At 35.4% G+C, this 21,532-nt stretch overlaps 1 protein-coding gene across 1 annotated transcript in view; it reads right to left on the reverse strand.

Moving 5' to 3' along the window:
• CFAP47 (cilia and flagella associated protein 47) overlaps positions 1–21,532 on the reverse strand; it is a 495,766-nt gene that overhangs the window by 273,023 nt on the left and 201,211 nt on the right. Inside the window, exons 33-35 of the mRNA XM_078064042.1 lie at positions 19,829–20,021; positions 2,268–2,365; positions 1,868–1,984 (exon numbers count right to left, since the gene is read on the reverse strand). Coding sequence (XP_077920168.1) covers positions 1,868–1,984; positions 2,268–2,365; positions 19,829–20,021 — 408 coding nt within the window. The remainder of the gene's footprint in view (positions 1–1,867; positions 1,985–2,267; positions 2,366–19,828; positions 20,022–21,532) is intronic.

The raw sequence follows: 21,532 nt of genomic DNA on the forward strand, positions 1-21,532 counted from the left end.
AAGCAGGGAAGAATATCCATTGGAAAAAAGACAGTCTCTTCAATAAATTGTGCTAGGAAAATTGGACAGCCACATGCAAAAGAATGAAACTGGACCATTCCCTTACATCATACACAAAGATAAACTCAAAATGGATGCAAGACCTAAATGTGAGACAGGAATCCATCAAAATCTTAGAGGAGAACACAATTAGTAACCTCTTTGACCTCAGCCACAGCAACTTCTGGCAAGACATGTCTCCAAAGGCAAGGGAAAGAAAAGCAAAAATGAAATATTGGGACTTCATCAAGATAAAAAGCTTCTGCATGACAAAGGAAACAGTCAACAAAACTAAAAGGCAACCTATGGAATGGGAGAAGATATTTGCAAATGACACTACAGATAAAGGGCTGGTATCCAAGATCTATAAAGAACTTCTCAAACTCAACACCCAAAAAACAAATAATCCAGTCAAGAAATGGGCAGAAGACATGAACAGACACTTCTCCAAAGAAGACATACAAATGGCCAACAGACACATGAAAAAATGCTCCAAATCACTTGCCATCAGGGAAATACAAATCAAAACCACAATGAGATACCACCTCACACCAGTTAGAATGGCTCATATTAACAACACAGGGAACAACAAATGTTGACGAGGATGTGGAGAAAGGGGAACCCTCTTACACTCGGTGGGAATGCAAGCTGGTACAGCCACTCTGGAAAACAGTATGGGGGTTCCTCAAGACATTAAAAATAGAGCTACCCTATGACCCAGCAATTGCACTACTGGGTGTTAACCCCAAAGATACAGATGTAGTGAAAAGAAGGGGCACCTGCACCCCTTGTGTTCATAGCAGCAATGTCCACAATATCCAAACTGGTGACGGAGCTTCTTTATCCATTCAACAGACAAATGGATAAAGAAGATGTGGCTTATATATACAATGGAATATTAATCAGCCATCAGGAAGGATGAATACCTATCATTTGCATCGACATGGTTGGAGGGTACTATGCTAGGTGAAATAAGTCAATCAGAGAAAGACAATTATCATAAGGTTTCACTCATATTTGGAATATAAGGAATAGAGCAGAGGACCATAGGGGAAGGGAGGGAAAACTGAATGGGAAGAAATCAGAGAGGGAGACAGACCATGAGAGTCTCTTGACTCCGGGAAACAAACTGAGGGTTGCAAAAGGGAGGTGGGTGGGGGGATAGGGTAACTGGGGATGGGCATTAAGGAGGGCACGTGATCTGATGAGCATTGGATGTTATACGCAACTAAGGAATCACTGAACACTACATCAAAAACTAATGATGTATTATATGTTGGCTAATTGAATTTAAATAAAATAAAATTTAAAAAAAAGAAAACATGATATATACTCACAATGGAATATTTAGTCATAAAAAAGAAAGAAATCCTGTCACTTTTGATAACATGGAAGAATCCAGAGGACATTATGCTAAGTAAAATAAACCAGACACAGTAAGGCAAGTATTTTATGATTTCAATTGTATGTGGAATCTAAAAAAGTCAAACCCATGCAATCTGAGAGTAGAATGATAGTTGCCAATGGAGAGGGATGGGGGAAATGAGGAGATGTTGGATCTTAAGTGTTCTCACCACGCATACACATACACACACACACACACACACACAATGGTAACTATGTGAGGTGATGGATGTGTTAATTACCTTGTCTGTGGTAATTGATTCACATTATATATGTACAATCATCACACTGTATACCTACAAAAATTACATTTTACAAACTAAATATATACAATTTGTATTTAACAATCATACCTGGTGAAGCTGGAAAAAATACGAAAAGAAGAAACTGGTATTTATGGAATATGTGATATATAGTCACGCACCTGTATGTCCATGTCAAAGCCAATTTCACGAAGTACATTCACAATAATCAGGCAATTGTGCAGATACTGTTCAGAACTTTTTGGTTGTGTGTACATTTTTTCGAAATGAGACTCAATCTGGAAAAGACAACAATCAAATCTTTTAGTAATGGAATAAAAATTACTGCTTTTTAACTCTTCTCTTTAGTTCGGCAAAGAATCATTTAAGTATTAACATCTGTCAGTAGTAGCTTATTACAATCAAAATACCGGAATAAACAAAAGGGAATGCCGGCCGTTCAGATTCAGGTGTGATTTAAATTAAAACATTGAAAAAAATCAGTTTATAAAAAATACTTTGAATTTTAATTACTAAGTTCTTTCAAATAATAGAAGACTATGCCTCATAAAAGACTCTTACCAAAAACGGACAATAGGCTCCCAACTGTGTTGCAAAAACAAGGCCATCTAAAAGATCTTTGTCAAAATTTACTATCCATCTGTCAGAGGGAATAACTCCTGTTCCAAAAAAGAGAGTAAATATAACATTAGTTTTACTTTTCTAAAAAAGATACCTTATGGTATCTGTCTGAATATATTCTGATATTGTCACTATATAATACAGAACGTATTTAAAATTGGCAGACATTATAGAAAAAAATGCTTTCAAAATCATTCTCATTGTGGAGACATTTAGTGCCCAATTCAAACAAAAAGGAAAACAGAACATGTGCCTGGCTTTATTTCCCTGGTTTTCAAGGAATTACTGATCCTTGACAAGTTTTCTTCCAAAGTGACATACAAAAGAACGAAGAAATGATCTGGAATTTTCTATTCCTTCAAAAGGAAAATGGATTGATGAATAAAGGACAATGAGAAAATTTTTAAAAAAAGGAAAAAAGATGTCTTATGGAATTTGAGCAATAGTCAAAAAAATTTTTGTCTTTGCTTGGAAAAGAAAAAACATATTACTTTGGAAATAAAAACAAAATTTAAACCTCCAAACAATCATAAGAGAATATTATGGAAAACTATATGCCAACAAATTGGACAACCTAGAAGAAATGGATAAATTCCTAGAAACCTATAAATAACCAAAACTGAATCAGGAAGAAATAGAAAATTTGAATAGACTGATAACCAGCAAAGAAATTTAATCAGTAATCAAAAAACTCCCAACAAACAAAAGTCCAGGACCAGATGGCTTCATAGGTGAATTCTACCAAACATTTAAAGAAGAGTTAGTATCTATTCTTCCCAAATTATTCCAAGAAATAGAAAAGGAAGGAAAACTTCCAAATTCATTCTATGAGGCCAGGATTACCCTAATAACAAACCAGAAAAAGACACCACTAAAAAAGAGAACTACAGGCCAATATCTCTGATAAACACAGATGCAAAAATACTCAATAAAATACTAGCAAACCAAAGCCAACAATACATTAAAGAAATCATTCACCACAATCAACTGGGATTTATTCCTGGGTTGCAAGTGTGGTTCAATATTCTCAAATCAATGTGATACATCACATCAAAAAGTAAAAGGATAAGAACCATATGATCCTTTCAATAGATGCAGAAAAAGCATCTGACAAAGTACAACACCCATTCATGATAAAAACCCTCAACAAGGTAGGTTTAGAGGGAACATACTTCAACATATTAAAGGCCACCTATGAAAAACCCACAGCTAACATGATCCTTAATGGGGAAAAAATGAGAGCTTTTCCCCTAAGGTGAGGAATAAGACAAGGATATCCACTCTCACCACTTCTATTTAACATAGTACTGGAAGTCCTAGCCACAGCAATCAGACAACAAAAAGAAATAAAAAGCATCAAAATCAGTAAGGAAGAAGTAAAACTTTCCCTATTTGTAGATGTCATGATACTATATATAAAAAACCCAAAAGACTCCATCAAAAAAACTGCTAGAACTGATAAACGAATTCAGTAAAGTTGCAGGATACATAATCAATCTACAGAAATCTGTTGATTTCTACAAACTAATAATGAAGTAGCAGAAAGAAAAATTAAGGAATCTGTCTCATTTACAATTGCACCAAAAATAATAAGATACACAGGAATAAACGTATCCAAAGAGGTGAAAGACTTGTACTCTGAAAACTATCAAACACTGATGAAAGAAATTGAAGATGACACAAAGAAATGGAAAGACATTCCATGCTCATGGATTGGAAAAACAAATATTGCTAAAATGTCTATACTACCCAAAGCAGTCTACAGATCCAATGCAATCCCTATCAAAATACCAACAGCATTTTTCACAGCTAGAACAAGCAATCCTAAAATCTGTATAGAACCACAAAAGACCCAAATAACTAAAGCAATCTTGAAAACGAAAAGCAAAGCTGAAGACCTGCAACCACAAAAAGAAAAGCAAATCACAATTCTGAACTTCAAGTTATATTACAAAGTTGTAGTTATCAACACAGTATGGGATTGGCACAAAAATAGACACAGATCAATGGAACAGAATATAAAACTCAGAAATAAACCCACAACTACTTGGTCAGTTAATCTTGGACAAAGGAGGAAAGAACATCCAATGGGAAGAGGACAGTCTTTCTAACAAATGGTGTTGGAAAAGTGGATAGTAACATGCAAAAGAAAGAAACTGGACCACTTTCTTACTCCATACATAAAAATAAATTCAAAATGGATTGAAGACCTACATGTGAGACCTGAAACACAAAAATCTTAGAAGAGAACACAGGCAGTAACCTCTTCGACACTGATCATAGCAACTTCTTGATATGTCTACTGAGGCAAGGGAAACAAAAGCAAAAATAAACTATTGGGACTACATCAAAATAAAAAGCTTCTGCAGAGCAAAGGAAACAATCAACAAGACTAAAAGCAACCTACTTCATGGAGAAGATATTTTCAAATGACATATCTGATAAAGGGTTAGTATTCAAAATATATAAAGAACTTATAAAACTCAACACCCAAGAACCAAATAATCCAATTGAAAAATGGGCAGGAGACATGAATAGATATTTCTCGAAAGAAGACATATAGATGGCCAACAGACACATTTAAAAGATGGTTCATCATCACTCATCATCAGGGAAATGCATACCAAAACTACAATGAGCAATCACCTCACACCTGTCAGAATGGCTGAAATCAATAACACAAGAAACAATAGTTTTGGCCATGATGTGGAGAAAAAGGAAAGCTCTTGCATTGTTGGTGGGAGCAGCCACTGTGGAAAACAGTACAGAGTTTCCTCGAAAAGTTAAAAATAGAACTACCCTAAGATCCAGAATTCACATTACTGGGTATTTACCCAAAGAATACAAAAGCACTAATTCAAAGGGACACATGCACCCCTACATTTATAGCAGCAATATTTGCAATAGCCAAAATATGGAAGCAGCCCAAGTGTCCATCCATTGATGAATGGATGAGGAAGATATGAATAAAATTTTGTCATTTGCAACAATGTGGATGGAGCCAGAGAGTATGATGCTGAGCGAAATGGGTCGGTTAGACAGGGATGGGTGCCTTATGATTTCACTAATGTGTGGAATTTAAGAAACAAAACAAATGAGCAAAGGGAAAAAAAGAGAGGAGAGAGAGAGAGACAAACCAATAGGCAGATTTTTGATCACTCAGATGGCTTTACATCTGGTACTAGAAGACCAATTTCTCTGGAACCACAGATGTCCTAGATACTTCACAAAAATAGTACCTGGTATTTTTTCATCTGAGATGCTACATAATTGAATGATTCTATAGGATTTCTATAGCATGGTACTGCAAAATCAGTCTAGCAAACACATATCACTAGAAATTTTCAACTAATACATAGTAAACAATATTTTGGACTGTATATTTCAAAGTATTTTTTGCTGATAAAAACCTATAAATACCTATATCTGATAGATGATGTGATACAATCAAAGTAATGAGTTTAAAATACACATTTCTGGTGGGCTGGATGTTTATAACCTAAATGGGCTTCTCTTAATGTATATGTGCCACCTATGTCTTTTAATAAAAGCAAAAGGTCTCACTTTCGTAGCCAAAATTCATTTTTCTAAGAACTGTAAGCAATTCTAACTTTAATCTGAAAAAGGCAATTTACTAGGTTTTTGTGTTGATAGTGAATCAGACAGTATTTGATATAGACCATGATCTCTAAACATCCCAATGTCATCTTGTATCATTAAAGAGACAGAAATTCCCCTCAAGGTGTTTATCATCCTGTTGAGGATAGATCACACCCATAACAGGAAAACAACTAATTAAAAATCTCCTAACTAGAAGCTGATAGAGAGATTACAATATAACAATAACTATTATGCTGTTACTTCCAACTCCACCAACTGCAATCCAGCACCACAGGACTCATTATGACCTTCCCTCTTTCCTTATTTCTAACTTGGCTCTTCAGTACAGGAAAACCTGGTTCTCATTACCTACAAAATATTTACTTCTTTGTTCAACTCTAGTATATATTTAAAGCAATTTCAGAATTGCAAACCCACACCCCTGCAAGAAACTAGAGTAACACGTGCATGCAATATTCCTTTTGTCTTTAGGTCTACAGTACGCAGTCATGATTGTTTTTACAAGATAATTTAGCCAGCACCTTTCCTGTCCATTATATTCACTGAGGTTGTCAAACATTTGCAACGCAGTTAGATTCATTTATCACAGTCTGCATTCCATCCTGAATTACTTCCATGTCTTAGCTGATTAAAAAAATACACGCACTAACATACATTCTGTGTTGTACACTTCTAGGATTTTGAGAGGTATACTGTCATGTATTTATCACACTTCCATACAGAAAGGTTTCATCACCCCCAAAATTCTCATTTGCACTGTAGAGTCAAGTTATTGATATCTACAAAAACAAGTGAGGTAGGATTTTTCACTAGGGTTATATTGAATCTATAGATCAATTTGGCAATACTGACAATAAAATATCTTACTCTTTTGTCTTCCACTTCCATGTGCATGGTATATTTCTCTATTTATTTGGTTCTCTTTGATTTCTTTCCTCAGTGCTTCATAATGTTCAGTACATATATCCTGCACATATTTTGTTGGGTTCATACTTAAGCATTTTATTCTATGTTGCTATGATAAATTATATATATATATATAGTTGCAAATTCCAATTGTTTACTGCCATTATAGAAAACAGAATTTATTTTTTATATACTGATTATATATCCATCCTACAACCATGACAAACTCTATACCAATTCTAGGAGATTTTTTGTGGTTGCTTTGGGATTTTCTACTTGACTGTCATATTGAATTCCAGTCTCTTTCTGAGGGGTAGAGGTGGTTTGTTGTTATTATTATTATTTGTTTTTTCAGTTTTTTTCAGCTGCAGTGAGTTTTCATCAGGGCACTAAAGATGACTGTACATGTGGTCCTTCTCCCCACATATTAACTTTAATGTTCTATAGGGAATAGAGAAATTGGACAAGTTGCTTGCCCCACCCCCAGGTCTACACTATGAGGGGCACATTCTCCAGACTCACTCTCCAGTCATTTCTGTGAGCAACCAGTGAGGTTTGTGGAGTAAAAACCTGTAAGAGGATGTAGACGTTCCTTATTGCTCTAGCTCCTAAGGACTTCACGCTCTCTCACTAGTGTACACTTGGTCTCTACCAATCCACCAACCACCCTAACTCAACTCTTCTTATCAGTGTCCAGCTGTCTCTACCACAAGTAGACAATTGCTATCATCCCATTTCCTCCTGAAAGCACCTCCTCCTTCTTGGATGTTAGGATACTTTGTGGTCCTATAGGCTTAGCTTCATAGGGGAGCTTAACACACTTGGGAGTTTGCTATCTATATGGTTTTTGCTGTTGTTTTGTATATGCTTTTGCTGTAATTTTAAGGGTGGGAGCTAAAGGTCTTTCCAGTTCTCTACCTTTCTGAGTGGAAAACCAGTGGCACCTATTTTTGTTCAACCCATCACAACTTTGGAACTGCTTTGTTATTATTTCTTAAACAGCAATCAGCATGAATTGTTGCTGCTCAAACATGGCTCTCTGTGCAAAGAGGATGGCAATAATCCTCCAGAACAGTGTTGAGAAGTAAAAACCTTGCTTCTCTGATCTGATCCCGTGCCTATGGCCTGCCATTCATACAGAAAGAAGGCTGCAGCCAAGCCCCCACCAGTTTACCACAGCCTTAGGTATATCACGGATTTTCTCTGCTTTTTGGTTAATTCCTTTGATCTAGGCTACTCTCTTCTATACTCCAAGAGTTTGCTACCTAAAGTGTGCTATGTGAATCAGCAGCACCTTTATCAACTGGAAGCTTGTTATGAACACAGAATTTCAGACCCCACTTAAAACCTACTGAAACATAAAAAGTTTAGCAAAATCTCCAGGTGATTTATATTCATATTATCATCTGAGAAGTGTTGGTCTAGGGTTGTTTTTAGAGAAAGAGCAAACTAATCTAGTCCTCATTTGCCAGGAAACAGAAAATTCAAGTGATGTTCTACAATTTTTTTTTAAATTTTAATTTAGAAGTTATATTTTTACCTATTTATTTACAGTATATTACTTCAAATATTCAGAAATATTAAAATAGTCCTAAATAGTATTACAAATTGAAGATGTGCCTGCTAAACATAAAACTGAAACATTTTATGCATTAAAGGAATAAGTGCACATATTATTTTTATGAGTATCATAGTAATTATTTAAATGATATTTTAGGTGGTTAAAACAGTACATTTTTATAACAGTTTTATTGATATGTAACTCATATAACATACGTTTTATCCAATTCAACTGTCCAATTCATTATTATTTAATATATTTACACAGCGGTGTGATCATCACCACTACTTAACCTTAGAATATTTATCAACACATAAAGAAACCCCATATCCACTAGCTGTCATTCCCCTTTTCCCTCTTCTCTCATCCATTGGAAAAAAACTAATTTACTTTCAGTCACTATGGACTTGCCTATTCTAAACATGTCATAGACATAGAATCAAAATATGTGCCCTTTTGTGTTATGGCTTCTTTTATTCAGCATAATGTTTTCAAGGTTCATCCATGCCATAGCATGTATCAGTGCTTTGCTTCTTTTTATACCTGAATAATGTTCCATTTTGTGACTAAATATACCACATTTTGTTTATCTATTCATCAGTTTATTGGCATTTGGGTTGCTTCCACGTTTTGGCTATTATGAATAATGTTGCTATTAACATTTACTTAAGAATTTTTGTGAGAATATATGTATTTTCAAATATTTTGAGTATAAACCAATGAGTGGAACTGCTGAATCATATCATTAATCTATTTTTTAACATTTTGAGAAATGTTAAACTGTTTAACATTAAACTGTTTTCCAAAGTGCTTGTACCTTTTACAATCTCTCTAGCAATGTATAAGGTTCCAATTTCTAAAAATCTTTCCCAATAGATGTTATAGTATTTTCCATTTTTTTTTCATTTTATTCATCCAAGTTGGTGTCAAGTGCTAGTTCATTGTGCTTTTGTTTTGCATTTACCTAATGACTAATATTATGTTGAGTCTCTTCATGTGCTCTTCATGTGCTCATTGACCATTTGCTTATCTCCTTTTTTTCCTTTTTGCTTGCATTATTTGTTTTCTTTTTATTTGCATTATTTGTTGAGTTGTATTTTTATATATTCTTGGTATAAGTCTCTTGCTAGATATATATTTTCATTGTTGCTGTGTCCTTTGAAATGGTCTCTTTTATTTCCCTTTATATTCTATTAATATGGAGTACTGCATTGATTGGAAGTCCTACTATTTCTCAGAGATTTATTCATTTATTTTAGAGAAAGAGAGAGAGAGTGCAGGGTAAGGGGCAGAGGGAGAGGGAGGGAATCTCCAGCAGACTCCCCACTGAGCACTGAACCTGATGCAGGGCTTGATCTCACGACCCTGAGATCATGTCCTGAGCCAAAGCCAACAGTTAGAGGCTTAACCGACTAAGCCACCCAGGCACCCCAGAATTCGTAGGTTAAACTAATCTTACACTCCTGGGATAAATCTCACCTAGTAATTTTGTTTAATCCTCTTAAAATGTTGCTGGATTCTGTTTGCTAGAATTTTGAGGATTTTTATGCCTGCATTCAGAACAGATAACATAGTACGTTTTTAATTGTTTTAAAGCATTTTGGAAATGCAAAGTAATATATACTTTAATGCAGAAATCATCTTGTTTCTAAAGGTAGTTAAATTATGAAGATATGTGAACTCTAAATAATTATAAGATCAGCCAAATATAATAATTAGAAGATCAGCTACATGAGAGTGAGGTAATACATATAATATTTGGTAGAACTTCCATATAAGTACATCATTAAACTAGAAAGAAAATAAAGAATTTTGTGTACTAAGGTGATTAATCACTATGGATAAAGACTGATTTAAAAAACAAGAAGTATAAGTAATCAAAAGAAAATAATCACAGCAGTTACATGATAGAACAGATACAATAAACTAATCAATAATATTATGTTAATATTTTCACAATTTAGACAAAATTCATTAATTTCATTATTTAAAATTTCATTATGATTATTTAAAATCATCCCACTAAAGAAATAATAGGTCCAGGTAATCTTACGAGTAAATTCTACAAAATTTAAGAAACAAGCAATTTCACTTTTCTAGAAACTCTTTCAAAGCCTACAAAGAGGAAATATTCTACAACTAATTGTTGAGATTTGTGTAAAATTATAACATAAAAAACTAAAAAATACAGAGAATATTTACAAATCATCACTCATGTAAACTAAAGCAAAAAATTAAAATATTAGTAAACTAATCTAGCAAGGTATTAAAAAAAGGTTAGCTACCATGGCAAAATTAAATTTGTGCCAGGAATGCAAGGTTAGTTTACAGTTAAAAATCAATTTAACATACTATAGTAAGATAGGTAGAGAGAGAGAGATAAATAGAGACATATAGACATATACAGTTGACCCTTAAACAATGTGGGGTTTGGGGCACCAACTCTTGCACACTGAAAAATTTGTGTATAACTTTTGACTCCAGCAAATCTTAACTAATAATAGCCTACTGTAGACCAGAAGCCTTACTGAAAGCATAACCAGTCAATTAACACATATTTTGTATGTTATATGTATTATATATTGTATTCTTACAATAAAGTAAGCTAAAGAAAATGTTATTAAGAAAATCACAAGAAAGAGAAAATACACTTATAATACTGTACTATTCAAAAAAAATCCACATATGAGTGGACCTGCACAGTTCAAAACCATGTTGTTCAAGGGTCAACTGTATATAATATATATAATTAAATAGTATTCGTTATAAAACTTCCTGGAAAACTAAAAGGATATAAATTCCAGAACACAATCTACAAAGTAATCATATAGTAAATATCATAATTAATGATGAAATGTTGAATGTATTCTGCTTAATTATGAAAAAGATCAGGTATAATACAAGATCATCCATGTTAAAAAAAGGTTAGAAAAAACCTCTTCATTCCATCCTTTATTTTTTCACCCTTTTCTTTAAAAACAAAACAAAACAACTCTTGTAAATAAAGATTAAATTCCACCCTTTTATTTAAAAAAAAAAAAAGAAAGAAAAAGCCTCTTCAGGACTCAGTTTCAACCAATATCTTTGACTTCAAAGGGAATACAAAAAATACCTCCTATACCAAATTTACAAAAGAAATGTTTTAGAACATGTTTCATACTCCTGTACACGCCTCCCACTTTGTGAATATAAAAAAGCTTAGAGCCAAACAAGGCAATTCACTTATAGGGGAGAAGTTACCAGCTTGATCTCCAATTTTCCAAGCTATTTGATAGACATAACACAATTAAATACTGTCCACAGAGCTTAGAGAAAAATAAAGGCTGACCCAAATTTTATTTCCAGTCAAGATGCCATTCGCACGTTAAAAAAAAAGAAGATAATTACAAACAGAACTCAGAGACTAGAGACTTTTGAAAAGGGTTTTCTTAGAAAAGCAATTATGAAATCCAGCCACCCAATAGTTGAATCAAAAAATAAATAAAAATGGAGAATCCAGGTAAAATGACACATAACAGAATACTGACACAATAGAATATAAGTGTTATAAATACTGACAATATAGGCATAATGAACATAACAAAATGATACAGTCGGGCAGAAAGGTGAGAGGAAATGAGAGTAAGAATTATCTTACCTGTCATAGCAATGGTTATCGATGCTATGTAAAATCACGTGTAGCAACAAAACAAAATTAAAAAAAACCCTCAGAATTCATAATGTATTCATAAGTTTCTTCTTTTAAATTTGAGACATAATTTAGAAAATATTATTTCTTGTGGTGAATAAATATTTATAAGGTACCTCTGCACTATTTAATCTTATTCCCTATTTTTCAATTTGCACAGATTAGAGTTTTTTTTTTTCTTTTATTTTTTTAAATTTATTTGACAGAGAGAGAGACAGCCAGAGAGGGAACACAAGCAGGGGGAGTGGGAGAGGGAGAAGCAGGCTTCCCGCTGAGCAGGGAGCCCGATGCGGGGGCTCGATCCCAGGACTCTGGGATCATGACCTGAGCCGAAGGCAGATGCTTAACGACTGAGCCAACCAGGCGCCCCTGCACATATTAGAGTTTCTAACCTTCACTGTGCGTCAGAGCCACCTAGAAAGCTTTTAAAAGCTGCACACACGGGGGCGCCTGGGTGGCTCAGTCGTTAAGCGTCTGCCTTCGGCTCAGGTCATGATCCCAGGGTCCTGGGATCGAGTCCCACATCGGGCTCCCTGCTCGACGGGAAGCCTGCTTCTCCCTCTCCCACTCCCCCTGCTGTGTTCCTGCTCTCGCTGTCTCTCTCTCTGTCAAATAAATAAATAAAATCTTAAAAAAAAAAAAAAAAAAAAAAAAAAAAAAAATAAAAGCTGCACACACGTACAGGCAATACCCCCACAGATTCAGTTTCAGTTGGCCTGGGGTGGGGCATCCGTTTTTATTTTTTTCATTTCCCAGGTGATTACAAAAGGGCATCCAGATTTGAAAACCCACTCTTGTGGATGAAAAAGTAAATGAGATATCTCTCTGGACATTAGGAAAGAATTTGCAAGAATTGAACAGATCTAAGCTAAAGAAGATTTTAACATTTTGAAAGAGCAGCATCACACAATGACACTTAACACGAGCATTGGAGGTCAAACTGCTTGGATTGATTTAAAACCCAGCCACATACTTTCCTAGGAACATAAATTAACCTCGCTACTTTGGTTTTCCTGTTAATTATAATAACAGCCACCTGATCGTGTTGCTTGTTTTGAGGCTTAAATAAACCGTTATATGTAAAATTCTTAGTCCTTTAATTGGCATACTACAAAATACTGTGAAAATGAGTAGAGGAAAACTCATTTAAAATTAACAAACTGAGGGTTCTAGAGGGGAAGGGGTGGGGGGATGGGTTAGCCTGGTGATGGGTATTAAAGGGGGCACGTTCTGCATGGAGCACTGGGTGTTATACGCAAACAATGAATCATAGAACACTACATCAAAAACTAATGCTGTAATGTATGGTGATTAGCATAAAAAAAAAAAAAGAACTCCAAGAGTTCAGCATTGGAATGGGAAAAAAAAACTGAGTTGGGGAAGCCCTGCAGGGGGAATCAATGTATGTTACCACTCATTGCAGCCTGCATGATAAGCAGGAAAAAGGAAGCATTTTATCTCTTGCTCTTAAGAAAAAAGAAGGATGACCCCTCTCTGCCCCAGCTATTAATAGTGCACCTGGTAACCAATGAGAAATCACCACATCCTCAGACTCTTGTTCCTCTCCTATGAAATTCTGTTCAAAACAACCCTCCCCAATTTCCTCCTAAACCTAATAAAAGTGTAACTTCCTCTTGACTCTTCATACTTGCCTATGGTTTGCCATAGTATGCTTGTACAGAACTGCCATTCCTCTGCTATTCCTGAATAAACTCATTTCCCTAATAAAATAACTATTTTATTTTTATGGTTGACAACACCAAACATCCCCCTCTCCTGACTAATGTAAGTGATCACTGCTTCTCTACCAATTAAAGAATTAGCCTCAATTATGGCCTTCTTCCTTCTAAATAAGATTTATTAAATTACTCATAGAATTACCACTGCCCCTGAGAGCATACAATCAAGGTGAATCCCTGTTTCCTTGAACCTGTCCCCAATTTACTTAGCTAATGCACAAGTCCTATAATGTCTTCCATAATATCCTTTACTGTGAGACACTCCATGACTCTCCATAATGTGTGGTCTCCCTCATTGCAATGAGCACTGAAAAGAATTTGTTCAACTATAGATGTGTTCCCAGTAGTCTCTATCTAGAAGGCACTGACACTGAGTAGGTATGAATATGAAAGAGAAAGAATGTGGTCTGATTGTGGGTGAATTTTTACATCATACATTTTGCAGGACACGTGGCTATTGCATTGGTTCACCCTGATTTACTGAACCACACCGCTAATCCATCAGAAATGGTTTAACTCTCTGTTCTCATGTTTTTTTGACTGCCTGGCATTTCTCCGAATTTAGTGTTGAGTTTCACACTAATCATGACTTCTACATATTGACTGACAGTCATATTCCCAATATAAAACATTCTAAATGTAACATTAAAATATCAGATTATACCATTTCTAGTATCTATGTGCATTTTAATCTTGCAACATTGATGATAAATATTTAATGCTAAACATTAAAGGGATAATTTGGAACTTCTGGAAAAAATATAAAGTTCTTTGTAAATAATAACTATTATCTGGTTTAATGAAGCTCAAAATTAGACACATTTGAAACAACAAATGCATACAAATTTAAGACCTCAACACTACATTAGTTTTAAGAATAGATAAAATTAAAAGGCCAGTACAATTTCCCAAATGTGTACTGAATATTATTTACTTTAACAAACTATCCCATGATAAATGAAATCGGGGCACCTTTAGACAGTACATAAAATAAAAGATAAATGTTGCCAAACATATTTATGACTCTGCTCCACTAAAAAAATAAAAATAAAAACAGTATTTTCCATTCATAAGAACTACAATTGTTACTTCATGAAAAAAAAATGTTGACATAGGCATCAGTTAAATAACAGATATTGGGCGCCTGGGTGGTTCAGTTGGTTAAGCGACTGCCTTCGGCTCAGGTCATGATCCTGGAGTCCCAGGATTGAGTCCCACATCGGGCTCCCTGCTCAGCAGGGAGTCTGCTTCTCCCTCTGACCCTCCTCCCTCTCATGCTCTCTGTCTCTCATTCTCTCTCTCGCAAATAAATAAAATCTTAAAAAAAATAATAACAGATATTATTTTGTAGAACAAAGCTCCTTTGAACAGTTCAAAATGCTCCAATTTTGGGATTTTGTTAAAAGTGCAGTCAAATGAAAGTACTTAGTCCTCTCAGAAATTAAACTTTATGTTACAAAAAGGGTCTGTTGCTGTACTCAAAATCACCAGGTGATTATAGGATGAGAAAATTTCCATTAGCCATCAAATGTAGCAATTGAAGAAAAGGGTCCAAAAGAATAACAAAGAGGATGCTTTATCACAGGCATGATCTACAGAAGAACTGTCACTAAGGTGTAAAAAAAGGTTCATCACTGAAAAACATTAACCGTTGTGTTAATAATAAAGGGCTTAAGCACATACAATACAAAGAGCTAGCAGGAACAAGAGGATAAGTGTATAAGGGCAATTGTACCTCCTTGGCAAGGCCTAAAAACGTCCCCTACTTACATGAAACAGGTGTTCACTTATTACATGGAAAATGTTTTTTGACTTTCACAACTCTTTGAACAAATCAACACATGTTATGAATTTTCAAACATAGGATGGGTAACTTTTTTTATTCTTTGTTTTTGTTTCTTTGCTTTTTAACGGTGCCTCTCAGCAACTATCTGTAGTTAGGAAAGGAAACTTCCAAACTTGGACTACCGGACACCACATACTCTTGAGTAAATTCATAGAAAGTCCAGGGTTAAGAAATCTCAGTCTTCTCTCAGCGCTAAATACGAGGTGTGCTGATCAAAACATGTGACCTCAGTGTACTTCAATCAACCTACTTGCTGTGGCCACCAGAGCAAATACCCATCATAGCAGTCACAACCTTGGCCATCTCCCATGACTCTTCAAGGCCAACAGAATGAAATCCTAAAACATTGTCCTGATATTCAAAGCCCTGGATGGCCAGGCCTCTGAACCAACTTATTCCAACTTTACCACTCCATACTCTCCTTGACAGAGGACGGCTCCCTCACTTGTCACATCCTTCCTAGTTCCTATATCATTACAAAGAAATTCTATGAGAAATATATGTCAGACCTAATCTGACTGAGGTAAAGGTGCTGATAAAGACCTCAGCAGAGACATAATATGGAAACCACCTATCATGTTGACACCACTGCTCAATTCAACAAGAGTTTCTGGGAAAGCCTTAAACAACTAAAAAATTCCTTATTTGTTGCCTCACCAGGCTGATCAAGGACAGACTGTCCATAAAGATGACTCTGCAAGCTGCCAACTGATCAGTTTACCCAAAAAATGTATAAGCAAGGTCCACTGTCTATTCTCTGCAATGTTTTCTCCTTCACTATTGGAAGACAATTTCTTGGGTACAGAATTCTAGGTTAGTATTTTTTTTTTCCTCTTAACACTTTAAATACTCTACTCTCTTCCTGACTATATGATTCCCGAGAAGTTGGATGTAATTCTTATCTCAGCTCCTCTATAAGTAAGGCGTTTTTCCCCCTTTGGCTTCTTTCAAGATTCTTTCTTTATATTTGATTTTCTGCAATTTGAATATAGTATTCCCAGCTATAAAGTTTTTTTGGCGTTTATCCTGCTTGGTATTCCCTGATCTTCCTGGATCTGTGGTTTGATGTCTGACATTAATTTGGGGAAATTTTCATCTATTACTATGCCGAAGGAATTGTTATTTAAAGGAGGGGTTTTTCAGAAATACAATTGTGTACATCAACATGGATGGGACTGGAGGAGATTATGCTAAGTGAAATAAGTCAAGCAGAGAAAGTCAATTATCATATGGTTTCACTTATTTGTGGAACATAAGGAATAACATGCAGGACATTAGGAGAAGGAAGGGAAAAATGGGGAGGGGGAATTGGAGGGAGAGATGAACCATGAGAGACTATGGACTCTGAGAAACAAACAGGGTTTTAGAGGGGAGGGGGGAGGGGGGATTGGTTAGCCCGGTGATGGGTATTAAGGAGGGCACATACTGCATGGAGCACTGGGTGTTATACGAAAACAATGGATCGTGGATCACCACATCAAAAACCAATGATGTATTGTATGGTGACCAACATAACATAATAAAATTAAAAAAAAAAAAAAAGAAATACAATTGTGAACAAATACCATTCTATGAACAATTTAAAAGCACTAAAAAGCCACTTTCTGTGATACTATAGCCTAACTGTTTCATACTTTAGTGTGTATCAGAATCACATGGAGGGCTTAATAAAACACAGATTGCTAGGTCTCACCCTAAAGAGCTTCTCAATCTACCCTCCACAACACCATTGCACCAAGTTGTGAGGACAGTCATATTTTACCAATGGAGTGAGTCTAAGTAGAATAAGTATCAACGTTGACAGATAAAAATCTGGGGAACTGAGTATTACTTTTTCTTAGTCCAAGTTAATCAAAGTGAAATCTTTCATAGAGCTTCTCCTCATGGACCTCCATAGTTACTAAACCCACAAACTTGTACTCAGGTACATATTCAACGTGGAAAGTGCTTCCTTCTACCTCAACCATTCAACCCGACTCCTACAATTTGTACCAGAAGGTACAAACTGGCAAGCTAATATATATCCAATTATCTGGAATAGGGTAGAAAAATGTATAAAACCTGAATGTGTCTCAATATTCACTCAGTTTTTTTTTTAAAGATTTTATTTATTTATTTGAGAGAGAGAGAGAGAGAGAGCACATGAGAGGGGGGAGGGTCAGAGGGAGAAGCAGACTCCCTGCTGAGCAGGGAGCCCAATGCAGGACTCGATCCTGGGACTCCAGGATCATGACCCAAGCCGAAGGCAGTCGCTTAACCAACTGAGCCACCCAGGCGCCCCTCAATATTCACTCATTTATATACACAAACAGTATTTGATATCTGTTATCTTCTAGGCACGTTTCTCGGCTCTGAACAACAAAACAGACAAGACGGTTCCTGTTAAGAAGCTCACATTCTACTGGAAGAAACAGACTCTCCATTTTATATATATAATTTTGGAAAAATGCTATTGAAAAGAACAGAGCAAGAAAGAGAAAGATGGAAGGATATGCTATTTTAGAGGGTATTGGGAAAACTTCTCATATAAAGTGATATTTGAGCAGGGACTTGAATGAAGTGAGAAATGGAATCATGAAGATAAATAGGAAAATAATAGTCCAAGCAGAAGGTAGCAGAGAAAAATGCAAAAGCTTTGTAAAAGCATAAAACTCAGTGTTTTTTTTAAGAAGGAAAGAGGCCAGTGCCTGTAATCTATTATATTAAAAAATGCAGCAAACTCTTTGAAATTAACTTGTATAGACCCTTTTGTTGGTAAAAATAGAACCATAATAATTTTACAACAAATGAATATACTAATTTTTAATATATGTACATATTTTATACTACTTTGGTTAAAGTGTTACTCCTCAGCAATCTAATAATTTGTACTTTGTTTTTTATATTTTTGAAAGGACCAAATACAATTTTATAAAATATGAATCTTACTCAATTGCAGATTCAAGTCAAATTATTTTGATATTATCAGCACATCAATTAGAAGGTACTAAAATATTCCACGTTTACTGTTGTCTAATACCAATATATCAATATATCTGTTTCAATCTTGATGTCACTATGTTTGTTGAAGTAACGCCTTCAAGTTAAGAGCAACCATAATTCAAAGTCTCATTTTATTTATTTATTAAAGATTTTACTTATTTGAGAGAGAGATAGAGAGGGAGGGAGCATGAGCAGTGGGGAGTGGCAGGCAGAGGTAGAAGCAGACTCCCCGTTGAGCAGGGAGCCCGATGCGGGGCTCGATCCCAGGACTCCAGGACATGACCTGAGCCGAAGGCAGACGCTTAACTGACTGAGCCACCCTGGTCCCTGAAAGTCTCATTTTAAATCACACTCTTAAATCTTCTTCTTACTTCTAAAGTTTAGATTAAACTCTGAGGGTTCAGTATAGAAAATAAATGTAATGACTTAAACACAACCCCTTCTGAACATAAGAGGTTTGTGTGTACTTGGAAGAGGCGGGCTGAATTGAAGCCACAGAAACAACCAGCACACACACTGTCATCCATCTCACTACAATCAGTGGTTATGATGGAGGAAAAAAATACACTATACTAGCAAACTGGAACTTAAAAAAAAAACAAAAACAAAAAACTGAAGGCTCTTAAGGTGGAAATTCACAGAGCCTCATTCCACAAGCACAGAACCAGGGAGTGGCCACCTGAACATTGGAGGTCTCTCTATGAACACCCGCTTGTCTCAGTATTTGGACCTAATATGACTGACCTCCCCCAAAATTCATGAAGCATTACTGCATTTAGTGATTTCCAACATGACTGTCACAATGACACGTAAGATGTTTTCTAGTCAAATTCCACTTGATATCAACTAAGTACACACAAGGTTTGAGCATGTCACCTAAAATTTAATTCTTTATACAGCTGAAAAGACCGGCAATGATATTAAGACTATCTTTTGTAGAGCATCTCTACATAATTTTTATCACTTACTCTTCAAAATACATTAAAGAAGCATCTTTTATTATTTCCATTTTACATGTTGAGGAAACTGATCTTGGGAAGATGTTAAGAGCTCCTTTTTGCAGAAAAGAGTCAGGTCTAGAATCCATGGATTCTGAGTCCAATTCTACATTGTCACACTAAAATTAGTAATAATTTCTTTAAAGAAAAAAATTCTCACCTTGGTGACAGTTTTTCCATATAATATGTCGGGCATTCTCATAATTTGTGTTCATCCAACTAAGCAGAATCCTTTCAGAATTAGAATATATGTTGCTGGATAAAAAACAAGGATTGACTTTTGGTGAATTCTGCACATGTATAGGGGGCAGGTTACTGCTGCAATGTGGTACAACCCGGGATAGTACCAGAACCTGAAATTGGGAAAAAGAGAGAACCTTTATTAGACCTGAATGGCAAAATTAAAAATTAATATTTGAAGAGTAAATAAAGGAAGGCATCAGTATTTTCTGGTCAACTACATCCATGTAAGAGTAAAAGAAATCAGAAGACCCCCTACAATAAAGATGAAAGTCAGAGGACATGTAATAACAACTCACCTATCCAAATCTCAGCTATGTCTGAAATCCTCATGGAGGTGGGCCAGCAAGCACACAATGCATAAGTAAATATTCTGAACTACAATCTGTGAAGTCTCAAAGTCCGTAAGCTAACTTTCTCCCACTTAATTTATAAAAACCTGTCTGTGCACTCTAAGTCAGTGTCTATTTGGTTTTATTTCATAGAAAATTTGTCTAAGTCGGATATCTAGTTTTTCATGTTACAACAAATGACAAGTAATAGGAAAAAATAGGAGAGTAATGAAAAGCAATAGACAATAGTCATATGACAAGAGAATAAAGACACAAACTATTAAAAGCTAAAAAATCCTCCAAATGTCTGTTTATGTTTAAAGAAAATAATATTTTAACAGTAATGATTGGTATCATAATGAATAAATAGAATAGCAATCAAAAAATGTCATGTACTTCCCCATCAAAAAACTGAATAACATGAGGTGAAATTTTAATTTTACTAATCTGTTACAATTTCACAGAATTTTCTAAACTGTGTATAAATCATTCTAGTAAATCTTAACGCAAATGTATCCCAAAAATGCACAATTAATTTAAGTAAGAATTAGAAAAAGTCAGATCAGATTTAATTTTTAGAAGCTTACCTTCCTTTTGATCAGATTAAGTGGAAGAATATCACAAACACTGCTCAAACATACCATAAATGTTTATCACCCTAACAAAATTCCTTGCAGTCATTTAAGACTAAATATTATCAAGATCACAAATTTGTTGTAAAGAGAATATAATTTAAGTCCAGGAGTAAGAATTACAAAAACTAATAATTTTTAAAAAGCAGAATAGAGAAAGAAAATTTAAAAAGAAGTATTCAAGCTTGTTCATCAACAGCCCCTACCAAAGAGGACCACCTGGAAGTGATCTGGTGGTGAAGACACAAGCTTCAGTTAGGACAGGAGGTAGAGAGAAAGCTCCAAGAGAAGACTGAATCTACAGGGGAGTTTCCTGGTGGTGGAGGGCACAGCAGCAGTCTGACCTCAGCTCTAAGGCACAGCACACATCATCCAAGGGGATCACTACAGGGGTTCCAGGAAACCTGAGATGCACCTGTTCCTGATTTAAAGATAACGCCCTGCAAGCCCAGAGATCTCTTTCCCTTGTCTTCTCACTCCTATTACCCATAGGGGCTCCTGGCTCCTTAATCATCTCTTATCAGATCTCTTTCCTTCTCAGCCTATACACTAGTTTTTCTCAGAAGATACATCATCATTACTTGAAAGAGCAAAGGGATGACATCCTAAATGAGAGCACTGCAGTGTCCTACCACATGTCCAAAAGTTCTTGCATCTACA

The sequence above is a fragment of the Halichoerus grypus genome, chromosome X (assembly GCF_964656455.1).
Source record: "Halichoerus grypus chromosome X, mHalGry1.hap1.1, whole genome shotgun sequence".
Lineage (NCBI taxonomy): Eukaryota > Metazoa > Chordata > Mammalia > Carnivora > Phocidae > Halichoerus > Halichoerus grypus.